Here is a 25,688-nt window from a genome sequence, read left to right as displayed (position 1 = left end):
CATGCATGCCAGCATGCACTGCGCACATGCCATTATATAACTATGGTAATAATTGCTTTTAGACTGCTCTGCTTTTAATATCATTAGACAAAAGTTTTATTCAGACATTTCTTTAATGTCAATATGACCTTTTTTTCTGACACTTCTGTGAGGGTTTGTTTATTTTTTGTCACTGCACTCCATAAACTGCTCTGTTAATTGCCTTTGGTGTTGAATATAATAATAATAATAACCATTTTTATTGTTGTTGTTGCTATTTGGAAATGACAATAGTAATAAATATCAATAGTACAATACAAATTGCATATTTATAAATGGTACATTTATTTATGGTAAATGTACTATTTATTATTTATAAGTACAAATAAAAAATAGTACAAAAGTAAAACATTTTGTGTCAAGTTTATTTTTATAGCGGTACATTGGGGAAACAAAATGTGTAGAGACAATATCCACTCCGAAATTGTAAGTAAATTGTAGTATTACTTAAAAATAGTAATATATATATTACACACTCTTATATATACACCTATATATATATATATATATATATATATATATATATATATATATATATAATATATATATATATATATATATATATATATATATATATATATATATATATATATATATATATATATATATATATATATATATATATATATATATATATATATATATATATATATATATATATATATATATATATATATATATATATATATATATATATATATATATATATATATATATATATATATATACACACACAAACTAACTACTTGTTTTGGTATTTATTCTGTTAGTTTTAAATTTGTTCCTCTTTTATTTATCTATATCTACATATGTAATTATAAGCAATGTTAAATATCATGTTCAGATTTATTACAGTCACCCCAGAGCAACCTGAGACACCCTAATAATATGTTTTTTCTAAATCATCAAATGTGTTTTACATTGATAAATGTGTCGTACATGAAATAAGAAATTATAGGTGGAGTTCACTTTGCATCTTATAATCAGCTTTATGTTCTCATTAATAACTTAAACCTCAGTTATAATAGATTGCAATACAAATTTACAAATTTATTAATTTATTACAAACTTATTAATTGTTATGCTCTGTAGTGCATTAAAACACATGTTCAATACAAAATCCTATGGTAATATCATGTGTTGTATGTATTATGTTGCATTATGCTCTTTAGCAGTATGTAGATTATATCCTAACGATTTGTAACGAAAAGCATATAAAGCAAATACCTTTATAACTCACTAACAATACATTTATAGTGCATTATATGGACAGGTGCTATTAAAAAGCTGGGAATGTTTATTTATGCATGTGCACAAGTGAAAACTGACTTTTATTTTATTTAGGACAAAGAAAGTCACCTTTATTAACACACTAAACAAGACATGCGGGAGCTTTTAATGCCTGGCTGTGTTCTGTGTGTCCAGTTTACACTATGGGAATAATTATCTCTGTGTATTGGGAGCTGATGTGATGGCAGGTCATTGTGTACGGTTGATCTTAGCTTGTTGTTCTGTCTGGTGTTGAGCATCATGGTACCAGGGTAATTGAAGTAAATCTTTACCCATGCTGGTGGATGGAAAAATTAGACGCACTGTCCTGGGAGCTTAGACCAGCAACTATTGATAGTCTAACTTGGTCTTAGATGAGTGTTTACCCATGTAAATAAACCTTCCTAAGCAATTTTTAATTTGTTCTGATGACCATTGAACCGTGAAAGGTACATAATGTGATGTCCTTCAGATGTGGTGTGAAATATTTGGAGTAAATGTATGGTATAAAAATATGTGAGGTTTTGAGATTTATTACATTTTTTGTCAGTCATAAGATTAAACACCCCTGCTCATTCTTTATTATAGCTATTTTTGAAAAATGGGAATTGAGACTAAATATTTTATAAATATAATTTACCTTCCTCTATATTATTTAGATTTTAGATATAGATTAGATTAGATTTCAGAATAGCCAACCATTTTAAGAGTATTCATTAAAATATTAGTTTTGTAAAGTATTTTATTGCCGTCAGTAAGTTATACTATGCCGCACAGCTCTTTTGAACATTAATATTAAGAAGAAATGTTTCATCAGCACCAAATCAGCAGTAAAAAAATGTGCTGCTGAAAATTCAGCTTCGCCATCACAGGAATAAAATACCTTTTCATTTACATTAAAGAGAAAACTTTAAAAAGTGACTTTAAATTGTAATAATTTATTACAGCAGCGCTGCGTTTTTGATCAAATAATGCAGTCCTGGTGAGCATACGTTACTTCTTTTAAAAACTTTACAAAATTCTTACTAATAAATGTTGACTGTTTGTGTATATTTGCTACCATTTCTATTTCATTAAACTAATTTCAAACATTTAAGCTTTAAGCCTTTAGATAAAAAGGTATCTAAAATAATATTTAAAAAAGCATAAATTTAATCCAACCTGTCACCTTTTAAGTGGTAGTGTATAGAAAAATACCTGTTAAATACATTTTTAACCATGTTCTTCTTCCTGATATTTGATGCATTTAAAGCTTTTGTTAAGTGAGATTTTTAACATTATGATTTTTTTTTTTATTATTGATTTTGGTGGTTGGTCATTTGCTGGCCTGTTTAGGACTTTGTTCTGTATTGATTAGTGAGCAGGACAACAGTGGTTCTCAAGTTATGGGAATAATATCACTCCAGCAACACTGTTTGAGATGCACTGGGTGGGGTGGTTAGGTTTGCCATTGAGTCGTATCCTATTAGCCATTGTTGTTGTGTGACTCACAGTTCTAAGTTTAACCTACAGTATGGTGAAAGCATGTGTAGGTCCTGAATCAGTATTGTTAACCATGATGAAATAATAACACGGAAAATGTTCTGTATTATTATAGAGTTGATTGTTTGAGGAGAAGACAACCCTTATGAAGCTGATGTGTGTTTGAATGAGTGCTGCTAGGAATGTTTCTGTGTGGTTTATAGCTGGGTGTTGCTGGCGGTGTTGGATTCAGGTGCTGGTAGAGTCTGTGTTCTCTCTGTGCTGTGTGTGACGCAAATGGAAATGTCTGCTTTGCATTTGATTCTTTAACATCACACTTAACTCATGGAGATTCTGTAGTTTTGCCGCTTTTGTACAGTTGGAAACGTTATCATGCTGTCCAGTGTTATCAGTACAATAATTATGTATATGTAAAATTGTTAAAAAACCTTCTCCTATTATAGCTTAAAATATTATAAATGATGAATATAGTAAAAATTAAAGGGTTAGTTCACCCAAAAATGAAAATTCTGTCATTAATTACTTACCCTCATGTCGTTTCAACCCTGTAAGACCTTCGTTCATCTTCGAAACACTAATTAAAGGGATAGTTCACCCAAAAATGAAAATTAGCCCATAAAAAATGCATCTGCCCATCAAATAACGTGGTCCACGTGGCTCTGGGGTGTTAGTAAAGGCCTTCTGAAGCGAATCGATGCGTTTGTGTAAGAAAACGATCCATATTTAAAACTTTATCAAGTAAACTTTTGGCCGACCGCCTTCCCTGTTCAATTTATGGAAATATTGTTGAAAGTTCCCCTGCCGATTGAAAGACTAAACCGTCCAGGTACGCTCGTACACAAACGTGTCGATTCGCTTCAGAAGGCCTTTATTAACACCCCGGAGCCGCGTGGAGCGTGTTTTTTTGACGGACAGATGCACTTTTTATGGACTTCAAAAGCGGAGCAACTATGAATCAAATTGCAATGCTTGGATTAGCCTGGACTTTTGTAATATAACTCCGATTTTATTTGTCTGAAAGAAGAATGTCATATAGACCTAGGATGACTTGGGGATGAGTAAATTATGGGCTAATTTTCATTTTTGGGTGAACTATCCCTTAAGTCGACTGCAATGTTATTACCACTTTCAAGGCCCAGAAAGGAAGTAAAGACACTAGTCCATGTGAAAACAGTGGTCCAACCTTAATGTTATGAAGTGACAAGAATACTTTTTGTTCACAAAAAAAAAAAATTATTCAACAGTTTATTCTCTTCCGTGCAAGTCTTTTGACGCTGATGTAGACACAGTGCAGCGCTTTCCTTGTTCTATGTCAGGCTCCGTATTGGCCAACTCCTGCGTCAGCATCACACGCATATGTTGTGGTGCTTACATGGACAGCATGATTGACAAGGAAAAGAAGGAATTGTTGAATAAAGTTGTTCTTTGTGTTAGTTTTTTTGTGCACAAAAACTATACTCGTCGCTTAAGTATTAATACCATTGCTGTCTATGGGGGAGTCAGAGAGCTCTCGGATTTAATCAAAAATATCTTAATATGTGTCCCAAAGATGAACGAAGGTCTTACGGACATTGTTATACTCTGACATGAGAGTAATTAATGACAGAAATTAAATTTTTGTGTGAACTAACCCTTTAAGCCTTTTCCCTAAGTGTGTAAACACTGTGGCCTTTTTTCCTTCCTGATTAGACAACCATTGGTGTGAATGAATGATTAATTTTACTGGATTGTTGTGGTTGTTGATTCTACAGGCACAGAAATGACACACTGCAGCTTTAAAATGTTAATGTAATGTAAAAATGGGAGTTCCATTATGCATATATTTGTTTTACAGTTATTAATATTGCTTAGTTTTATTTGTAAAATTGGTAATTTCATCTTTGGACCTGATATATAACTTTGTAAGCAAATGATATTGTGCTAATTCTGCTTTGCTTCAAACGAACAGACAGGGAGGATTTGCTGGATGTGACTACAATAATTCCACTGAGCTATTTATAAGATGAAATATGCTGACCTGTTGATAATGAGAAAATATGATGGTTGTTATTGTTGGGTTTTATCTCCATTGTGATGAGATAACGCAGAAGATTTCCCTGGAGAAGAGATCTATTATAGCAAAGATAAAATTCTGTAAGGAAATTAGTTAACCAGCAAGACATCGATTTAATGTCAGTCTTAAAGCATATTGATATACGTCAATTTATAAATCATTATTTGATCATTTATATCACTTGCAAAATCAGAATCATATGTCATCCATTGTGTAAAAGAAGTGTGCTTAATTGTATTGGATGTGCACTTGTAGTGTATTTCAAATATTTTTAATATATAAAAAAACTGTACTTGCAGATAATGTAATATGAATTAAATAAAAGGCCTCTTAAGTGTACTTGTACTATATTTCATGACTGTACACTTAAAAACGTATTTGTAAAAACGTCAAATTAATAGTGTTACATTAATGTACATTTTAAATCATGTATTAATATTTTGCTGAACTTTAAAAGAAGCACTCGTATTTTGATGTGTTGTCTAACATACGAACACAAAAAATGATCACAAGAAATACAGTGCTCTATTATGATCCCGGACGAGCCCCCATTTTTAAAAAGTTTGCTCAAGTATACTTTTTCTCAAGGGAGCATGTAAAAAGCATATAGGCACCTCTTATGTTACATACTGATATTTAGCTTAGAAATGTTTGCTTAATTTTTCATTTTTCTGTTTCCACAGTTCTATGTGCCGATCGAGTGGGCCAGATGACTAAGACATATAATGACATAGATGCTGTGACACGTCTCCTGGAGGAGGTAAGCTGTGTGAAGTGAGAGGATGGGTCATAGCAGCCATTTAAAAATAAAACAATTTGAGTGGAGGTGACCCATTCGCGGAGGAGGGTGTTTTTTTTTTATATCCCACATGTGTGATGTAGGTCTTGCAATGTACCATAATAGTTAATGATTACATAAGTATGATCCACAGTCTCGCTTTCCTGCACTGGGTTATGTTTCCATATGCTTTTGTGAGATTATAACTATTGTGAGCTAGATGCTATATCCTAGGTATTTACTTTTGTAAAACATAATAATGATGTACCCAAGTCCCTGACAGCCTCATGCTGAATGAAGGTAGTCACATTTATCATTGTTCAGCAAATTTTGTAGGCGAATTCCAGTCATTTTAATAGGAATCCACACGATCGAAAATTCACATGAGGGTGAAAAAGTTCCCCACTAATTTTGCTCATGTTCAAGTTGGTCACGCAAATCCAACGGGGAGATTCTTGGTTTGAATGTGAGCTGTGCTTCATACATCTATTGACAATGAACCTTTTTTGCCTGCACATTTTTGCTAATGTGACTGCACCTTAGGAAAGCATTTAATAGTGCAAAGTGAAGGTGAATTAAATGGAAACTTATGGCATCACTTTATGTGTCATTTCAGAAAGAGCGGGATTTGGAGTTGGCGGCACGAATTGGCCAGTCTCTGCTGAAAAAGAACAAAACCCTTACTGAGAGGAACACCTTCCTGGAGGAGCAGGTGGAGCACATACGAGAAGAGGTAAGATGAGAAAATGGAAAGGTGAAACAAACCTGCTGGCTAATGTCAACTTTTTTTGTTTATTTTGGCTGTTTGAAGATGACTGCACCTGTTTTAAATGAACATAATGAGAAAAATACACACATTAGCTTTAAATTCATAGTTTCATATCCTGTCGGAACTATGGAAGATGAAATGTAGTGCTACTAGTGGTGCAGACATTTTTTACCATCAGAACTAGATTAGGGGTCTTCAGCTAATAGCAGAGCCCTTTTTGTTGTTAAATAGAATTTTTTTTAAACGGTTCCATAAAATATTCATGCTTTGAAAGTGCTATATAAAACCCTATATATATATATATATATATATACATACATACATACATACATACATACATACATACATACATACATACATACATACATACATACATACATACATACATACATACATACATACATACATACATACATACATACATACATACATACATACATACATACATATATATATATATATATATATATATATATATATATATATATATATATATATATATATATATATATATATATATATACATACATATATACATATATATATGTATGTGTATGTATATATATGTATGTATATATATGTATGTATATATGTATGTATGTATGTATTATGCCTTTTACTCCTCTATACTTGGTCATATAATAGCATGTAGCCTCTATTCGGCTTTAGCATACAAAAAAAGAAAGTCATGTTAATTGTGTACTTTTATTTTTTATTTGACATGGAAAATTGTATCAATGAAGTTGTTTATTAGCTGAATACCTTAATAAATGATTATTGACATTGAACATGAATAAAAACATAAATATAGAGAAAAAACATGGTAGGAAACCATGCAGATATAATTTGAAAATTAAAATGTATAGATATCTTAAGAAGAAAATATAGTACCTGTTGAGAACATGTAGCTGGATGTTTGAGCTCCAGAAAACCAACAATGAGTTTTTAAAACACAATTATAGATTTAAAGCTACACTGTGTGATATTTTCCCCCATCTAGCGGTGAAAAGGTATATGACCATCCAGTGAATATTAGTTTCTGTTCCTCTCAATTCCGATTTCGTTTGAACTCCTACGTTGGCCGATTTAGTCCAAGATTAACATGGCTTCCAGTTCGACCTCGTCCACATTCGACACGGTGCCATCGAGTGTTAAAACGCGAAAGGCAAAGCTTGAATTTACGGGTATGTCCCTCTTTGGCTATTGTACTTTCAAGATGGAGGGGTAACATGGCGACCCGCATTCGAACCCCTCACCCGTATGTATTTTCAATGGCATATTATAAACTTACGAGAATACTTTATTACTTGAAAGAAGTAAATATACATTAATGAGCACATATATTTTTGAAAGAACTAAGTGTTTTTTGGCTAAGAATAAACTAAAAAAGTTACACAGTGTAGCTTTAAAAAATAAAAGGGCAGAAATAGAGGACCCTAAACTCTAACACAAAGAACCATGCCAGCTTAAAATGGCATATGGTTCTAAATAGAACTGTTACTATGAGTAAAGAACCTTTAAAGGACCATATTACGAAACGACTTCTTTAATAGTGCAGGATAAAATAGATTTTATCTAAAAACATTCTCACACTGTGTCCTAACCAGATGCAATGTCATGTGATGAAAGGTATCTTTTCCATGTTAATTTCCTTACTAGTCTCAACTCCAATAGGAGTGAGTGACAGGGGATTCTATTTTAGAAACCGTTTCAATTCCTGCAACGTTGCGGCTGCTACTACAACATACAAAGTATGACAATGATAATCTCAGGTACTAATTATGAGCTTTCTTTAATGTTAAAATAATTGAATGCGAGTTTGAATGTCATTTTGTGTGCCTTTTATAGCCATACTGAAAGCGACAATGGATAACTCGCCTCAGATCTTGAAAATAAAATAAAGGAAGCAAGAATGTTCAAACTGTGAACCCAATGTGAACAAACAAGTGTAACCATGACAAAAAATTGTTTCAGCCCCTCCATATCTATTTTTATTAATGTTATAATGGTATATTTATGAGTTTGATTATGTATTTACAAATTTGTTGCAAGTGCAGTGCGCTTGCAGAAAGAGCCCGCCTACACGCTCTTCTAATTGCCTCTGATTTTTTATTGATTTCTCGTAGTCATGTCGGTGTGGACAGATAAATTGCTTGTTGCTGGAATCTTATCGCATCACATCTGGTTAAGACAGTGTAACACGGGCCAGACATCAACATAGTGTCGCCCAGCTCTGGCCCACATCTGGTACGCATGGAATCCACATGTACGAGATGTGGCCCGGATCTATGTTGCTGTTTGGGGATTCATATTGACAGAATATGGTTCTAAAGAGAACTGGTACTAAGTGTTAAAGGAACACGCCAACTTTTTGTGACTTTTGCTAATTCACTGTATCACCCAGAGTTAGATAAGTTCATACATATCATTCTCATCTCCTTGCGTGCCATAACTCTGTCTGACGCACCCACCGCTAGCCTAGCTTAGCACAAAGACTGGAGGTAAACGGCTCCAGCTAGCCTACTGCTCAATACGTGACAAAATAACGCCAACATTTTCCTATTTACCTGTTGTGATGTGTATAGTTACATTGTGTACTAAGACAGATATGGCTAGGAACTATTCTCTCATTCCTGCGTTGTAATCAAGGAACTTTGCTGCTGTACCATGCAATGATATTACACAGCGCCTGAAACTAGTCCGCGGCACGCTCTCTATGCAAGCAGGTTGTCACGTTGTTTATGTTGACGGAAGTTAGCCTATTTTGAGGCACTGAGTAACATCATTGCGCCGCTGCACCATGATACGCCAGCAAAGTTCCTTGATTACTACGCTGGAATGAGAGTATAGTTCTTACCCATATCTGCCTAGAAAATCGCAACTTTTAATTTTCCGTCAGTCTTAGTACACGATGTAACTATGCACATCACAACATGTAAATAGGAAAATGTTGCCCACATTTCATTGAAATTTTCTGATGCATTCTTCTCTAACAAATGTATAAACTTCTATGCCCATTTTACCTCTATCACAAAACAGTCACTAAATATTTTTATTTACCTTTAAATCAATAAATAATAAATAAATAGTAATTTAAGCACATCCTTCACATTATTTCAACTTCAATTCAAAATAACTTTCATGCATAACCTTTTTAATTCAGCTCAAAATATTTACATTGGTTGTCTTTGCCGACCTTGTGGAATAAAGATAACATAACATGATATTTCATGACTCTTGCCACTAAATGGCCTTGTAGCTCTATATGGAGCAAATTAGCTTTTCCGTTGGGTCCTAAAGTCAGCCTCTCTTCAGTGTGCATTCAGATACACTTGTAGACATTATAAAGTCATTTTAGGTAGTTTTAGCATTTTTAGTTTGAATATTGAGCATTTTTAGGTTTTTCTATGTGTTCTGAAACATTCCTCGCATTTCATTCATTCCTATGGGGGTCTAATTGACCCGCGCGGGAATTCGGATTTGTTACTTTTTTACATTTCAACCACATAAACTCCTTGATTCTAGTCTTTTTTTTTTGTGCATTTGTGGTTCAGGTGTGACAAAAGTCCTAAGGTCTTGGACCGCTCACATGAACTCTCAAAAATAAAAAATGAGTGTCAGGTCAAAATTACCTAGGGGAAGGATGAAGGTTAAAGTACAGTTTCAAAAGGGTTTTCACAGGATGATATTTTTAGTTTTTAAGCTTTAGAATGAGACCTAAAATTTATGATGATTGCTCAAATATGTGATATGAAAATAAGACTATCTAAAAGGAGTGCCAAACTAGTGACAAACGTCTTATATGGCAGAACATACTGCATAACGATTTGAGTCCACAGTTATTGTCGCAAGCATACAGTGAGTTTGTATGTGTGCATGCAGGTGTCTCAGCTGCGTCATGATCTCTCAATGAAGGATGAACTCCTGCAGTTCTACACAAGTGCAGCTGACGAGAGTGATGGAGAGTCTGCTTCTACCACACCGTGAGTCCATATATTAGACAACGTCTTAACTTGATACTTGTGCCATGGGCATGATTGATACCTGTGGATACTTATGTGATAATTATGTAGATACTATTATTGTTCCATTTTTGCCTGGCAAATGTACAAATCTAGCTAAATGTATTATTTTCAGTGAGGATATTTCTGTGTACTGAAGGAGGCACATCAGTCTGTGGTTTCTCTTTGCAGTATTCGCAGAAATGACTCGTCTTTCACGGTCCCAGATTACCTCCCTCTGGATTCACTGCAGAAGAAACTCAAGGATCTGGAGGAAGAGAACATTGTCCTGCGAACAGAGGTGAGAGAGTGACCTCAGTTGAAACTGACACATTCTTCCACCACTCATATGAATGTTTTGCATTATATTATTCAAAACAGCCTCCAATCAAACGTTATCAGGGTTCCAGGCATATCACATGTCCTAGACAAACACAATATGTACCTAACTTCATTCTCAGATAAGGACATTTGAGCATAATCTGTGTGCTTTAGTAAAATAAGAACTGTAATACCCTTATAATAAATTCTATAATAAAAACCCATTTACATATGTGAGAAAGGGAAAGGAAAATTACATATTTAATATATATTTGAAAGGAAAATAAATTATGTTGTCTAGTCTTTCAGTTAATATGTGGTCATAATAATTGTATAATAATTATATTAAAAATACAGCTTAGATTATAGAATTATAACTGTTAACACTGAACTTTAGCAGCTTTTGACCAGGGTTTGAAATTAACTTTTACACTCACAGGCCAATTTGGCTTCTAAATATTTAAGTTACCGGCCATTCAGAACTTCTACTAGCCAAAAAGAAGGGGGGAAAGGTTTATTAGGTTTATTACTCCCTTCCTCTTTCATCTGCATCTTTTTCACCAAAAATGTATTTTAGGTGGACAGATCAATACAGTACAAAGAGCAACAAACACCATGCTAAACAAAACAAACCTGTGGTCTCAGGATAAACCAGGGTCTGTTTAGTTTCTTGGCTTTTTTCACTGGGGTTAGTTACCCCAGGTATCGACACATAGTTTTTTGTTTAGTTTTTTGTTTTTTATCTATTGCTTCAATGCAAATTAACAAGCGCACCGTTATTTGTTTCGTAGTGACGTGTATGTCCAAGTAAGCCAGAAATCTGCATATTCTGCGAAATACGCTGCATGATGACTCACAAGTTGAGTATTTGCGCAGATTTGGCTTACATGAACTTCCACAGCAAAGTGAGTCAACAAAATAAATAACCCGCCAGATTGGCTAGTGATTGGACAGCGTTACCTGCTAAAGTTAATTTTTACCTGCATTTGGCGGGTGTTAATTTCAAACCCTGGGTATGACGATATAAAGTATATTGTGGTGACATTGTAAAATGAGATACACAAAATAGCAAAATCTCATTTTTTTATATGTCACAGTATGTAAGTATATCTGCACAGCTCAAGGCTGTTTAAAGTTACTGACACGTTAAAATGATAAAGATATGACTGACATACACCAGACGAGCATGCAATCCCAAATTAAGTTCTCATTTGCGACTTGAACAGTTAAATACACACAAAATGATGTCAAAATGCCCGTCTTGGTGATTATTTACATGTAAACAGTCAGTTATGTCTTAAAGGGATAGTTCACCCAAAAACGAAACTTTTATGTTTTTCTGCTTACCCCCAAGGCATCCAAGATGTAGGTGTCTTCGTTTCTTCAGGAGAACACAAATTAAGATTTTTAACTCCAACCGTTGCTGTGTGTCAGTCATATAATGCATTTCAATGGGGTCTAATTCTATTAGAGTAAAAAAACATGGACAGACAACTTCAAATTAAACCCGCGGCTCGTGACAACACATTGATGTCTTAAGACACGAAACGATCGGTTTCTGCGAGAAAGGTCAAAATACCGGCCGGGTCATAGATATATACATAGATGCCTCATTAGTGCCTGCGTGGATCGCTCGAATGAGGAATCTACCTATATATATCTATGACCTGGCCGGTATTTTGACCTCACAGGAAATGATGGCGGTCTGAAGAGCTGATGACATTCGTCTGATATGAGGTGAAATAATAACATAAATACCGTTCGGTTTCTCGCAGAAACCGATCGTTTCGTGTCTTAAGACATCAATGTGTCGTCACGAGCCGCATGGTTTAATTTGAAGTTGTCTGTCCATGTTTTTTTTTACTCTAATAGAATTAGACCCCATTGAAATGCATTATATGACTGACACACAGCAACGGTTGGAGTTAAAAATCTTAATTTGAGTTCTACTGAAGAAACGAAGACACCTACATCTTGGATGCCTTGGGGGTAAGCAGAAAAACATCAAATTTTCGTTTTTGGGTGAACTATCCCTTTAAGTGAATGTAAAGAGCTGGGAAAGAAATCGGATGTGTAGCAATAAGTTCATATGACAGCAGCCTAATATACCTGCAGCTGTCTTTGTCCTAAAAGGGATAATTCACCCAGAAATGAAAATTCTGTCATCATTTACTCACCCTTATGTTGTTTCAAACCTGTATGAGTTTCTTTCATCTGTTGAACACAAAAGAAGATATTGTAAAGAATGTTGGTAATCAAGCAGTTGCCGGTAGCCATTGACTTTCATAGTAGGAAAATAAAATACTATAGAAGTTAACGGCTTTTATCACCCACCTTTTAGCTCTTTCTCACTGTAACTATAGATCTGCAGTGACGTGTCGGTCATCTGACCCCTGCAGACAGATGGAATTCCATGCCTCACTGACTATGAAATCTACATCCACACCCCACACAAGACATTTTAGAAAGTGAACCCAAATCTAAAGACATCATTATATAACATTTCTCAGTGTATGTGAGCCCCATTAAACTGGGCCATGACATGGAAACAAAAAAGCTTGAGTTCGATGGCAACTCCATAGCTTTGCCTGTTGCTGTAGATTATATTCTACCTAGTTTGTTTTGTTCTACAATATGGGCACTTTAGACACAACCTGTTCTTCTGACAAGTACCCTAAAACAAAGGAGCAGCCATGTAAAATGATGCCTCCATTGTTTATTCAGATCGTTCTTTATTGTGTGTGTGTGTTTATAGGCAAATCACTTGGAGACAGAGACCATCTCATATGAAGAAAAAGAACAACAGCTTGTAAACGACTGTGTTAAAGAGCTCAGTGAGTAGATCCATCTATTACACCATCAACGATCACATTCCCTACCAGTGTAAATTGATACTACAACCCGTCCTGTACTAGTTAAATTCATGTATGCTATTCATTATTGTTCCACTTTTGTAGTTTAACAGTGTGGTTATTAGTCATGGATTGCAGATACCAATGGGTTAGTCTACTGTATAACTTGCCTTTAAAGGGGATTAGGAACTGTGGCGAACAGCGAGGGCCGAGATCGCTGTGGCGCGCAGCTGGCGCTCATCCTCCCTGATGAGCGCCGCCTCGTCCCGCCCTCACGGTCCCTCGGCCTCGCTGTTCGCCACAGGAACTTTCCATGTTGTGTGTTTACCAAGGGTGTGTTTTGAATGTGGCGTCTTACACATGAAGTGTATCTCTTCCCCCTTAGGAGATGCTAACATACAGCTCTCTAGCATTGCGGAGGAGCTGGCTAAGAAAACAGAGGATGCCTCTCGCCAGCAAGAGGAAATCACACACCTCCTCTCTCAGATCGTGGACCTGCAGAAAAAAGCCAAATCTGTGAGTTCTCCTCACTATATCCAGTAGACACGATTAAAACATGGCTCTCTGGAATACTTGTTTCTGATTGGTCAGTTGCAGCATCCTGCAGATACACTATTTACGTTTCCAGATTAGGAACACAGTGGTCAACTTTACAGCCTTGTAAAGTTCTATAGAGTGCAACAGTGCCCGTCCCCTTTTTCAGTGCCACTGGTTCTGGAAGTATTTTATTTTTTATTAATTTAAAAATTTAAAAATAAATCCCTACGAGGTGAAGCACAACAATACAAACTTGGATTTGAAGCAAATACGTTTTTGAAAATCAGACAAAAAAAACAGGTACAAGACTTAACGGTTTTAGGGCCAGATTTACTAAACAGGGCAAATTAGCGCAAGATCACAATTCCAAAAAACTGCTGATAGGAGTGGAAAGTTCTGCACGTGATCTACTGATGACGTGCAAATTAAAGAACACAGACACAGCCGGATCATTTCCATAATGACCAACAGCAGCGTAAATTAGCGTCTGGTTCTGAGACCGGCTTTTTTTGGCCGGTAAATTATACAAAACATTTGACTGGGTAAACCCAGCCTGATCTGCCGGCGATTTGATTTCACCCTGCAGCTCAAGCTGGAAACCTGTACATATTTCTATCCTGCTTCTGTTACAAATTTGCGGGGACCAATCAATCACAAACCGGCTTATCCACCTGGCGCGCTATTGGCGGGTTTAACACAATGACGGATAGAGAAGCGATGGATCGTTGGTCTGATTGGTTGAAGGACTATCCAATTGCGTACAGAGTCATTTGAACTATGCTGTTGATCACGCCTCTTGTGCAGTAGAAAATACAGAGCAGACTCCCCAGACCAATGTTCAGTCTTAAAAGATTGAGCTTGGTCTGGTGATAGCCAGACAAACAAAAAATACCAGTAAATTGACGAGTGCAAACCTTTGTAAATCACCTTGATTTTAATCAAATTTAAATAATCTCCTCCCCATAAATGTTGTGCCTGAAAGGGAAACTCCTGCAAATGCATATGCAATAAGGTCAGCCACAAAAAATAACCCTGTCCACGCCTTTCTAGTGTTACTTTTTCATTGAGTGTCTTTAGTAAATCCTGACTGTAATTTTTTAATGCCAAAAGAGGGTTTGCACTTTCGCAAGCTGTTAGTAAACCTGGCCTTTACATACAGCATAATCAAATAAAAAGTGATAATTTACAAATGTTGATTATATGTATAAAAACAATATATTTTAAGTTTATTGAGTAACACTTTATTTTAGGGTTCAATTCTTTATTTTTAATTTAGGGTTCAAAAGTGCTATTTCGTGCTATTGTGTTCTGTGCTATTCATAGTATGAAATGTATTAATGAAACATAATCTTGTTTTCTCATTTCATTTAGCTTGTACTGTCAGTTATAAGAAGCACACTTATGTAATGTTTGTTATTTTTCAGTATGCAGTAGAAAATGAAGAGCTCACCCAGCATCTGGGAGCTGCTAAAGACGCCCAAAGAGCACTAACAGCAGAGGTAACATGCACACAGCACACACTTTCAAACGTACCATATCTCTACCAGCATATCCACAAACTGTAATTCAACTAAAATAATACATTTTCAACAAAAAAAATAGGTGTGAATTATTTGATTTGAGTTGAATCCATGATATATGACTGATTGTTACTGCTGTTTTTACCTGCTATCAGTCTCTTTATCAATGTCTTTATCTATGTCTTTCTTTAGCTGAGGGAGCTGGAGGATAAGTATGCTGAGTGTATGGAGATGCTTCATGAAGCTCAGGAGGAACTGAAGAACTTCAGGAATAAAACGCTGCCTCTCAGTACACCGCGACGATTCCACTCACTCGGCCTGTTCCCCATGGTGAGAAACACACAACAAGAAAAGAGAACATAATTTGTTAGTTCATAAAAAAAAAATGTATTAGGGGTGTGTGGTCCATATAAGCTGCAAATGCTCTGCATACCCAAGCAGTTCGTGGACTCGCTAATTAACATCAACACCATAAATTACCATAAATTGCCTTGTTTGAGGTGTACCATAGAGCTTACATGATAAAATATTGGTAATGCATATGAAACGACGGTAATTTTTTTCAAATCTGCCAGTTACGAAGTGTTTCGGGTAAGCGGGTCCACTGCAGCTTTGGTGCCTACGCGCTGTTGTTATGTATCGTCATCATTGTCCGCGCTCTCATTGGTTTGGAATCCTTCTATTCCCCATATGCCAATATTGGGGATTTCATGGTCAGGGAAAGCTGTCTGCGTATCGCTCGCCCAAGAGAAAAAATGTGCTGTTGCTGCCAAATCACTAAAATGACACTGTATTTGATACAAACCTAACTAGACCAAATAAAGAGAAAAAAAAGTAATAACTTAAACTATTTTTTAGTATTCCGTTTTCTCCATAGGGAAATCATTTTTTTAACGAAAACGTATAAACTGTTAAAGACAGACCTACTGTTAGCAGACCTGTAACTATCCGAGGCTGATAGTCGATAGTCTATGCGTTTGTTATAGTCATCAATTTGCATTATTTCATCTTATTTTTTAAAGAATACTTATATTGTTGTTATACTTATTTTCAATATAAGAATCACTTATATTTTATTTATAATAGGCTACTAACATTTATTATATTGTACTCATTTAAATTGACACCTACCATGGTGTTTCTTATTTGTCGTCTCTGATTTAGATGTGTCCTCAGCTGATGCGCTGTACCTTTTAAAAGTGAAGTATGTTGTTTCTGCGACATTAGTGGCCCCTAGCGCAATTACAAAAATACAGCATATTTTGCAAACAGCCATTTTGCGTGACACACCTCACTCAACTCAAACACAACTCAACAGCTTTTACAGGTGCTTGTGAAGGCATCAACAGGTAAATGTAGGATACTTTCAGTAAAAGGTCAAACATATTCGGAATACTTTAGCTGTGTTGCTACATGTCTTGAGAGTAAGCAACTGAGCAGCTGACACTCTGTCTCTAGAGCAAACGCGAACATCTCGCTTATTTTAAACCCATCCAACATATCTGCCTTTTTGAAATAGCACGCCACCGGTTAAAAAGGCACCATTCGTCACTGATAATGTGTAAGGGATAATCCATGGCTAGCTGTGCATTAAGCAATTTTAATACATGACGTGGAGGCAAAGAACCGTCCCAAGTGGAGGGTGGTTGCCCCTGTGAAGTGCATTAAATTAATTTAATGCACAGCTAGCCGTGGATTATCCCACTTATACCATGTTCATTTGCCACAAATTGCCAGAATACAAATTTTTTTACCTGTTATTGATGTTTGCAGCATAATTTTTGACCGCAAGCGGAAAACTGACAGTTATTTTCACCAGTAAAATCCTTAACGCGTAAAAAAAATTTATGCAAATAAATTAGTGAAGCATGTGAAATTTCATCATTAAGGTAATTTACATCACACAGTTAGCTGATCTTAGAAGTCAGGAGTTTATCACACTGAGCATCTACAATGGCGCAAGCACCTGTAACCCTGGTAGGTGTAAGTTTCTAATCTAACCCTAACTTCTAATCTAATCTACACTCTCAAAAAAAGTGTACAAAATTGTACATTTTAAGGTACAAGTGGCCGTCACTGGGGTGGTACCCTTAAGGGTGTTTTTTGTACCTCTAAGTAGAGGAAAACAATGATATAATTATACCCTAAGGACCAATTGTGTACCTTTTAAAGGTACGGTTAAACATTTTGTTCCCCAAGGAACAAAATTGTACCTCCACTGTGCCTTTTTTTCTGAGAGTGTAACACGAGCTTCTGTGATTGTTTCTGAAGAGCGTGAGCCCTCGCGCATCGCGCTGTGTGAAATTCCGACTGAGCGGAACGTCAAAACATCCCACCGCAGTATGGCCAGATGATACGCAAACTACGTTTCTCGGCTGGATAAAGCAAACCAGCGTATCGCTAGTAAAGTTTTGATGGATGCGGATTGTAATCAAGGTAAAAATGATTGCGGTGACGTACAAGAGTCGTACAGTAAGAACGTTTGGGTCCGTTATGTTGATGCACAAACAAACAGTGCACTGTATTTGCGCACTCTAACGGACATTGTATTTATGCACATTTCAGTACATTCAGTACATTGATTCCCCACACATTCAGGATAATGTTTTGATTTGTCATGTGTATGTCGCTGTGTTAAGTCATTCTGAATGGATCCATGTGTACTCTTGTAGGTATATGCAGTCAGGTCAAGGTGTTTTTATTTTTGGGGGGCATCTCAATGTGGCCCTGTTCGGGATTGCATCTTGACTTGTCTAAACTGTAAAGAGGCTCTTTGGTTATTTGGTGTCCTTTTGGAGTGTCCAAGTATCCCTTTTTAGAAAAACACCTATATTTACATTGAAAAAAGCTTGCAGAAAGTAGTTTTGTAAGAATCCACCTGGTTTACTTTGCTGGATATAGCAAATTATGACAAAATGTATGTGTTAAATAAGATAAATGGTGTATGTTTAACATTTATAATTTAATTATTTATATATTAGTAATTATTAATGTATTGTATATATTTTTTTATCTTTGTGTTTTTTTTATTTTATTGTATTGAGTATCATTTTATTTAATTTTGTAATTTGGATTTTACTTTTTGTTTATTTATTAAAAAGCATACAGCCATACTTCTTCTGCAGCATGCATTATGAATAACCAAAGTAAAATTATTTAGGATTTATAATATATCTTTTGTGATTGCCCAAGACATCTTTATACAAAATTAGATATAAATACAAATAGTATCACATAGTATTTTACAGAAAAAGTAGTCAGGATATAATGTGTCCTACACAGTAAGCAGGACACTAATATGCTTTTGTGAGTCTTTGTCTGACTACAAATATGTGAACATTCTGCAGTTCAGCATGTCGTAGCAGTAATACTGTGAAAAAGAAATACACAAATAATGATAATATACACTATTGCTTTTATTCCCCTGGCTAATGGTGTGTTTGTGCTGTGTGTGACAGGACTCTTTAGCTGCTGAAATTGAAGGCACAATGAGGAAAGAGATTCAGATGTCTGATCCAGATGTAGAGGAACAAAGGTACGTTGGTGTGTCATTTCCTGTGTCCTGCCTGTATGTCTCATATTCTGCACAAGTAAAGGATTTGCATGCAAAGTCAAATTTAGAGGAATATTAAATATATATTTGTATATTTCATTTATGCATTTAGCAGACGCTTTTATCCAAAGCGACTTACAACTTGGGGGTACAATAAGCGATTGGTCGTGAAGAGTCGAGTTCAAATTCAGTTTCAAATTCAAATGTACTGTATGTTTAAAATGTTTTCCTGTAACATTTTCATCAGTTTCGCTTAGTTTCAAATCCTTCGGGTGACATTGTAATCTCTGCTTAAAGAGAGAAAAGTAATTGTGTTCACTTTTTGTTCAGGTTGCACCCAAAACGTGTCTTTGAGACGGTGCGTAACATCAACCAGACGGTTCGGCAACGTTCCTCAGGCCCGTCCCCTTTGAACATCCCAGGGTCCAATCAGACGTCCAGTATGAACTCCAGGCGTTCCAGTTGTTTGAGCACGCCCCGATCGAGCATGTACGGAGGGGACGGTGTTGAAATGGACAACCGCACTAGCAGTATGCTGCTGGAAACCCAGTCACCTCAAGATGGGTAAGAGCATCAAACATGATTTTCCACCATACATTGCACCATACGTGCAGTATGATAGAAATGTGTTGTGCGTGTTTACTTAACTATATATATATATATATATATACTTCCGTTCAAAAGTTTGGTGTCAGTAAGAGTTTTGAATGTTTTTGAAAGGAGTGGCTCATCATTTATTTGATCAAAAATATAGTAAAAACAGTAATATTGAGAAATATTACAAATGTACCATATGTGAAATACAATCTTTTTTGTAATAATGTATGTAAATTTGATCAATTTACTGCATAAATAAAAATAAAAATTTATTTTAAAAAAATCGTACTGACCTCAAACTTTTGTTTAGGAGTTAGGATTTAATAATCAATGATAACTGAGCACCCGATCGGCGTATTCGGTTGATTTCTGAAGGATCCTGTGACACTGAAGACTGGAGAAATTATGCTGATAATATTTCACACATCTACTGTTTTTACTGTATTTCGTGGTTGTCATATAAGTTGCTTTTGATGTTTGGGTTAGTCTTTGGGTTACTTTGTAGTAACTATAACTACTATGTTGGTTATTGATTCATCTCTGAAAACACTGATAATCTAATAACATTGTTAGATGTAATATTTAGTAAATCTCAAACTGAATATAATTTTTTTTATTTTGTATGTTATAATATTGTGACCCCCAAATTCACTGGTAGCACTTAAAAGTTGACTTTAATGTAGCTTCAGTTTTCTATTCTAAAAATAGTATCATTAAATAGTATCAAAATATCATTATATTATATAATATTATAAATATAATTTGTCATTTATCGTACATTACCACTGTACATTACATTATTGTACATTACTGTAACATGAAAATAATGATCAGCTTACAGTATCTGTATTAGTATCAATTTGAATATGTTTATTGTTATTTATATTGTTATATATATATATATATATTTATATATAAACAATAGAAGTCATTATATGTATATGGTAAATAAGTGTGCGTGTGTGCGTGTGTGTTTCATTACACTTAAAAATGAAGGTTCCTTATTGGCTTCTATGGTTCCATGAAGAATCTTTAACATTCATAGAACATTTTCATTGCCCAAAAGGTTCTTGATAGTGGGAAAAGGGTTCTTTAGATTTATTAAAATATTCTTCACACTATGAAAAACCCTTTTAAGAACTGTTCAGTAGAAAGTTCTTAGGGGAACCAAACATGATTCTTCTATGGCTGAAACCACAAAAAAAACAACCTTTTGGAACCTTTATTTTATATGAGATCAGTTGACATTGTACCACATTACATTGATTTTTTTTCCCCCTGTAATATTTGTTTCAGCTCTAATGACTCCAACAGAAAGCCTGGCACGCCTGGCACACCCGGCTCCCATGACCTGGAGGCGGCACTGCGTCGCCTTTCCCTTCGACGGGACAACTACCTTAGCGAGCGGCGCTTCTTTGAGGATGAGCGAGAGCGTAAACTCAACGCCCTGGCAGAAGAGAAAAGCGAATTGTACGAGGACAGAGATGTTGGCAGTGGCAGTGAAGACGGCGGTCCTCTTACTCCGGCAGACAGCATCATGTCTCTGGGCACCCTGCACTCAGTTTACTCCATCTACAGCACCCGATCCTACCTGCCGGAGAAACTCCAGATCGTCAAGCCTCTGGAAGGTGACCGAGCCAAATCCAGGCCTTTCACCCTCTTACTGTTTGATGCTCTGTGGGGGTTAATGCACCACAGTGCCGAGGATCTGTCTACACAACACTCCTTCTATTTCAGACACACACAGCCTCGCTGCTGGTTTGAGATATAGGCTACATACACACTACAGCTCAATTTGGTGGTCAGTTCACCTTTTAGTGCTAAACCCTGTTCTGTACACAAAGATTTCAGTCATTTATAGGAGCGGTAACCACATCCTACAACCAAATGATCTCCCGGAGAATTCAAGTTGTTACAATCGCATTTGGGTCATTCCTACAGTTTGGTGGATTTTATGTCCCCATAAAACAGTACTGCATATTTTACATAAAATGTTAATCAACTTTAACGTCACATGGTTTTCCATGCATAGATGTACCTCAATTAACACAACTTCACAATGATTGGTACCTAAGAATAATAATAATAAAAAAAAAAAACTTGGTAACACTTTACAATAAGTTTCATTAGTTAACATTAGTTAACTACATTAGTTAACATGAACTAATAATGAACTGCACTTATAAAGCATTCATCGATCTTTGTTAATGTTAATTTCAACATATACTAATGCTTTATTAAGATCTTGTCAACATTAGTTAATGCACTGTGAACTAACATGAACAAACCATGATCGGCTGTATTTTTATTGACTAACATTAACAAAGATTAACAAAAACAGTAACAAATGTACTGTTCATTGTTAGTTCATGTTAGTTAATACATTAACTAATGAAACCTTATTGTAAAGTGTTACCACAAAATGTTTTAAGCACGTGACAGGCAAATTCGCATGTCCCAAAACTTGTTTTCACTTTGAAAAAAAGGTTACATATATATTTCTAAATGATCAATTTAAGAATTAGTATGTGCATGCCACTTATTCTCTTTGACATACAATACAATTTATTGTGATGCATATTTTTTTAAACGTGTCAAACCATTAAATGTGTTTATTTTCCTCAAACATCCAGTCCACCCTGTTATATTGGTGCTTTTTTACCCTTTAAAATCATTAGGGTATGCCCTAAATTACACTTGCTAGAAGTGACATCATCACTTGGAGAGTAAGCAAATCCAAGAATAAAGTAAGAAACAGTCATAAACATTTCAGTCTTTTCCTAATTTTTAGGTGACTTATCTAGTAGCATAAAACATAACATGTCCACCCTGTCGTGTCAATTTATACTGGATGTGAAAATTTTAAATAGATTTTACATATCGATTCAAATTCGTGTTCAAAAAGTGTTAATCTTCTGCTTGCATGTTCTTTCTTAGTGAGTAATGGATTTTATTAGCTGAAAATGTCCACCCTATGTGAAAAATGTGGTCAGGGTTATTAGGTTATACAAGCCTGAGGTTGACCCCACTGTGTTTTATGATAGACAGACATTTTCTCCCTCTGACAAGACTAAAAAATAATTGAATATTAAATATGTTTTCAACATACCTGCTCAGTCCAAAATACACCAAATTGTAGGAATGACCCACTTACAAAAAACCCATGCATTGTGCTGAACTGAACAACTAGTTGTTAATGGAGTAATTAAACGCACATAAGAGATGTCTCTCTTCTGCATGTCTTGACTTGTTCGTGTTGCCAGATCTTGTTAGACAGCAAATAAGAACATTATAAGCCGAACTAAATCCAAACCCCTCAAATTGAAAATCCAACCATTCATGTTGCATCTTCCCAGTTTAATAAATCCATAAATTGTATCACTTTATGAGCCAAGCCCAAAAACGCTTATAATAAGTGGACATGGCAACACTATTAGATCATAAATAGTGGAAACCAAGCTCACTAGATGCCAGAACATTGCTGTGGTTACCGCGGTGTCAATCATTGAAAATTTGGGAGCAAGTCGTGTTCTGTACAAACATGTAAATGCGGTTGTCACTACTGAACCTACACAGTGTGTGTACAGTGTACAGTAAATCGAGACTGAATACTGAGTCAGCAAACTGAAATTTGTAAGCATAAAACTACCCACAATGCACTTTATGGTACATATGTTAAAAGATACATTTTAAAATGTTGCTTATTTACAAAGAAAGCCAAAAACATACTTACCTCCTCAAAGTTGATTGTATATCTTTCCCTTCTCATTTTCGGTGTAGAGTTTCAGTTTTACGCCAACAATGAGATGATTGAATTAATTTAGTTGTATATAACAGAGTTACAGCTGATTGTAGTTTGTCATGTTATTTAATTTTAACTTAATCTCAGCATGATTACAGCTACTGTGGTGATCTTTTACTTACATCTCTAGCGCCACCTGCTGGTTATAACTAATAGAGCTTACCAGTCTGACAGTGCCTGCCCAACAGTAAAACCTAGGAATTACAGAAAACTCTAAAGCATTTTAGTGAGTGATTTCTCTGTTTTCTTATGAATTGTTTAACATATTTAAATATGTTTCAACGGTACTAACAAGTAATCTGACAGATTAGCTTCTGAGGAATATTATTTGACTTGAGCCCCTGTTTTCCCCACTGTGTTCATTATTGTTTACTCCTACTGTCTCTCTTGTCAGTTTTCAGTTTGGATGTATGAATTCGTTTTCGTTCCTTTTTGTCTTTTAGTGTGTTTATACCTCTCAAATAAACACAACTTTAATTTCCCCCTCCTTCTTTTTCTCTTTATTCTTTTCTTGCTTTAGTCTGTCTCTGTCCATAGCAGAGTTAGCATATCATAAAATGTAGCTCTGTGTACACCTTAAGAGCTTTTTCCCAGGGCACATATTAAATTGAGTATAGAAATATTATGCATTGTCTTCATAAGAGTATCCATAATCAGAAGGCAATCCAATTAAAATGACTCTTAATATTTATGAAAGAATATATAATTATGATGGATGTCTCCACATCTGGTTGCCTCTAAAATATATATTTTGTTAAATGTATCGGAACACCGACAGATGCTGCATTGTAAGCACATACAGATCAGTTCTCAGCAGCGAAACCAATTGGTTTTCACTTTTGGTATTAAAGAGGTTTGCTTAAAACTGTTAATTATTTATGTATGACACATGCTCAATGATCATCCAATATTACTTTCTTGTTTTGATATACTTTTCTGAGGCAAGCAATCTCATGCGGTCTCTTTTCTCTTGGACTACAATGGATGCTAATTTTAAATCAATCAGACCGATCTGAAATTATTGTCCCTACATTCCACAAAGAGTCCAATCGCTCTTATGTCACACTTGCGTTCATGATCTCTTTATATATTCAGTGTGTCATGTGGCACTTGTTGCAATTTGTATCTGATCTGTGCTCTTGTTCCCCGATTCCTCAGGTTCGGCCACTCTGCACGCATGGCAGCAGCTCGCGCAGCCACACCTGGGCGGCATCCTGGACACACGGCCTGGCGTCGTGACCAAGGGCTTCCGACCGCTGGAGCTGGACCTGGAGGAGGTGTATCAATTCACCGACCTGGAGGAAGATGAGCCAGGACAGCATTCCCAATCCATTATCTCTACCTCTTGCCTGGGTTCTCTGCCTTGCTCGCCTGCTTTGCGACGACCTCGTGCCAACAATCTGGACGACCATGAAGAGAAGCTCCGAGAAAATGGAGGGACCCCTGGAGTGGGGCCAGACCGAATGGAGGCTGGAGAGGAAGAGGTCTCATCTGGTGAGGGACCCTCGTAACCTCAGTAAACCTCCGGACAGGCTTAGGGGGGTGGGATCATAAAGCCTCACTATAAAACAGACCGATGTCCCAGTGGAGTACCATAAGCCCCAGTTGTATTGTGCCTGTGAGGGTCTAAAGGATGAGCTGGTTCTCTCCTTGTTCAGCTGCAGGCACACACCCACTGCACACCAACCACTACCTCACCCCTGAAGACAGCTGCCATGTTCTTTTGAGTATAGTCAATTTTTTTATCATTTTACTGTCATTCTGCCTGTCGTCTCTCTGGCTCCTTGCGCTGAAAAATGAGAAATCAGTCTATGGAAACTACACAAATACATAAAGTATCAGTTGAAATACTTTAAGGGTGTGTTCGCACTTGGCATGTTTGGTTCGATTAAAACGAACCCTGGTGTGATTGCTCTGTTAGTGCGGTTCATTTGAATAAGCCATCCGAACCCTGGGGCGCACCAATCAAACGGGCCGAGACCGCTGAAAAAATGGGTCTCAGTCCGCTGCTAAATTAACTCTGTTGCAGTTCGAATTAAATATGAACGCAACATGGACCAAAAACATGTAAATGAACCAAAAACGGGACATGATGTCACAAGATGCGACCCTAAA

At 35.9% G+C, this 25,688-nt stretch overlaps 1 protein-coding gene across 2 annotated transcripts in view; it reads left to right on the top strand.

The window, feature by feature from the left end:
- The window catches only part of trak1a (trafficking protein, kinesin binding 1a), a 105,499-nt gene that overhangs the window by 71,091 nt on the left and 8,720 nt on the right, over nt 1–25,688 (top strand). For both annotated transcript variants that reach the window (XM_079836886.1, XM_079836885.1), the window contains 12 exons: nt 5,527–5,603; nt 6,238–6,354; nt 10,273–10,373; nt 10,584–10,692; nt 13,468–13,546; nt 13,950–14,080; nt 15,526–15,600; nt 15,814–15,951; nt 19,080–19,156; nt 19,505–19,738; nt 21,068–21,399; nt 24,732–25,067. In XM_079836886.1, the coding sequence (XP_079693012.1) occupies nt 5,553–5,603; nt 6,238–6,354; nt 10,273–10,373; nt 10,584–10,692; nt 13,468–13,546; nt 13,950–14,080; nt 15,526–15,600; nt 15,814–15,951; nt 19,080–19,156; nt 19,505–19,738; nt 21,068–21,399; nt 24,732–25,067 (1,780 nt within the window). In that variant the 5' untranslated portion in view covers nt 5,527–5,552. The remainder of the gene's footprint in view (nt 1–5,526; nt 5,604–6,237; nt 6,355–10,272; nt 10,374–10,583; nt 10,693–13,467; nt 13,547–13,949; nt 14,081–15,525; nt 15,601–15,813; nt 15,952–19,079; nt 19,157–19,504; nt 19,739–21,067; nt 21,400–24,731; nt 25,068–25,688) is intronic.

The sequence above is a fragment of the Gobio gobio genome (assembly GCF_949357685.1).
Source record: "Gobio gobio genome assembly, chromosome: 15".
NCBI classification, from domain to species: Eukaryota; Metazoa; Chordata; class Actinopteri; order Cypriniformes; family Gobionidae; genus Gobio; species Gobio gobio.
This window is presented reverse-complemented; position numbering and strand designations above follow the sequence as displayed.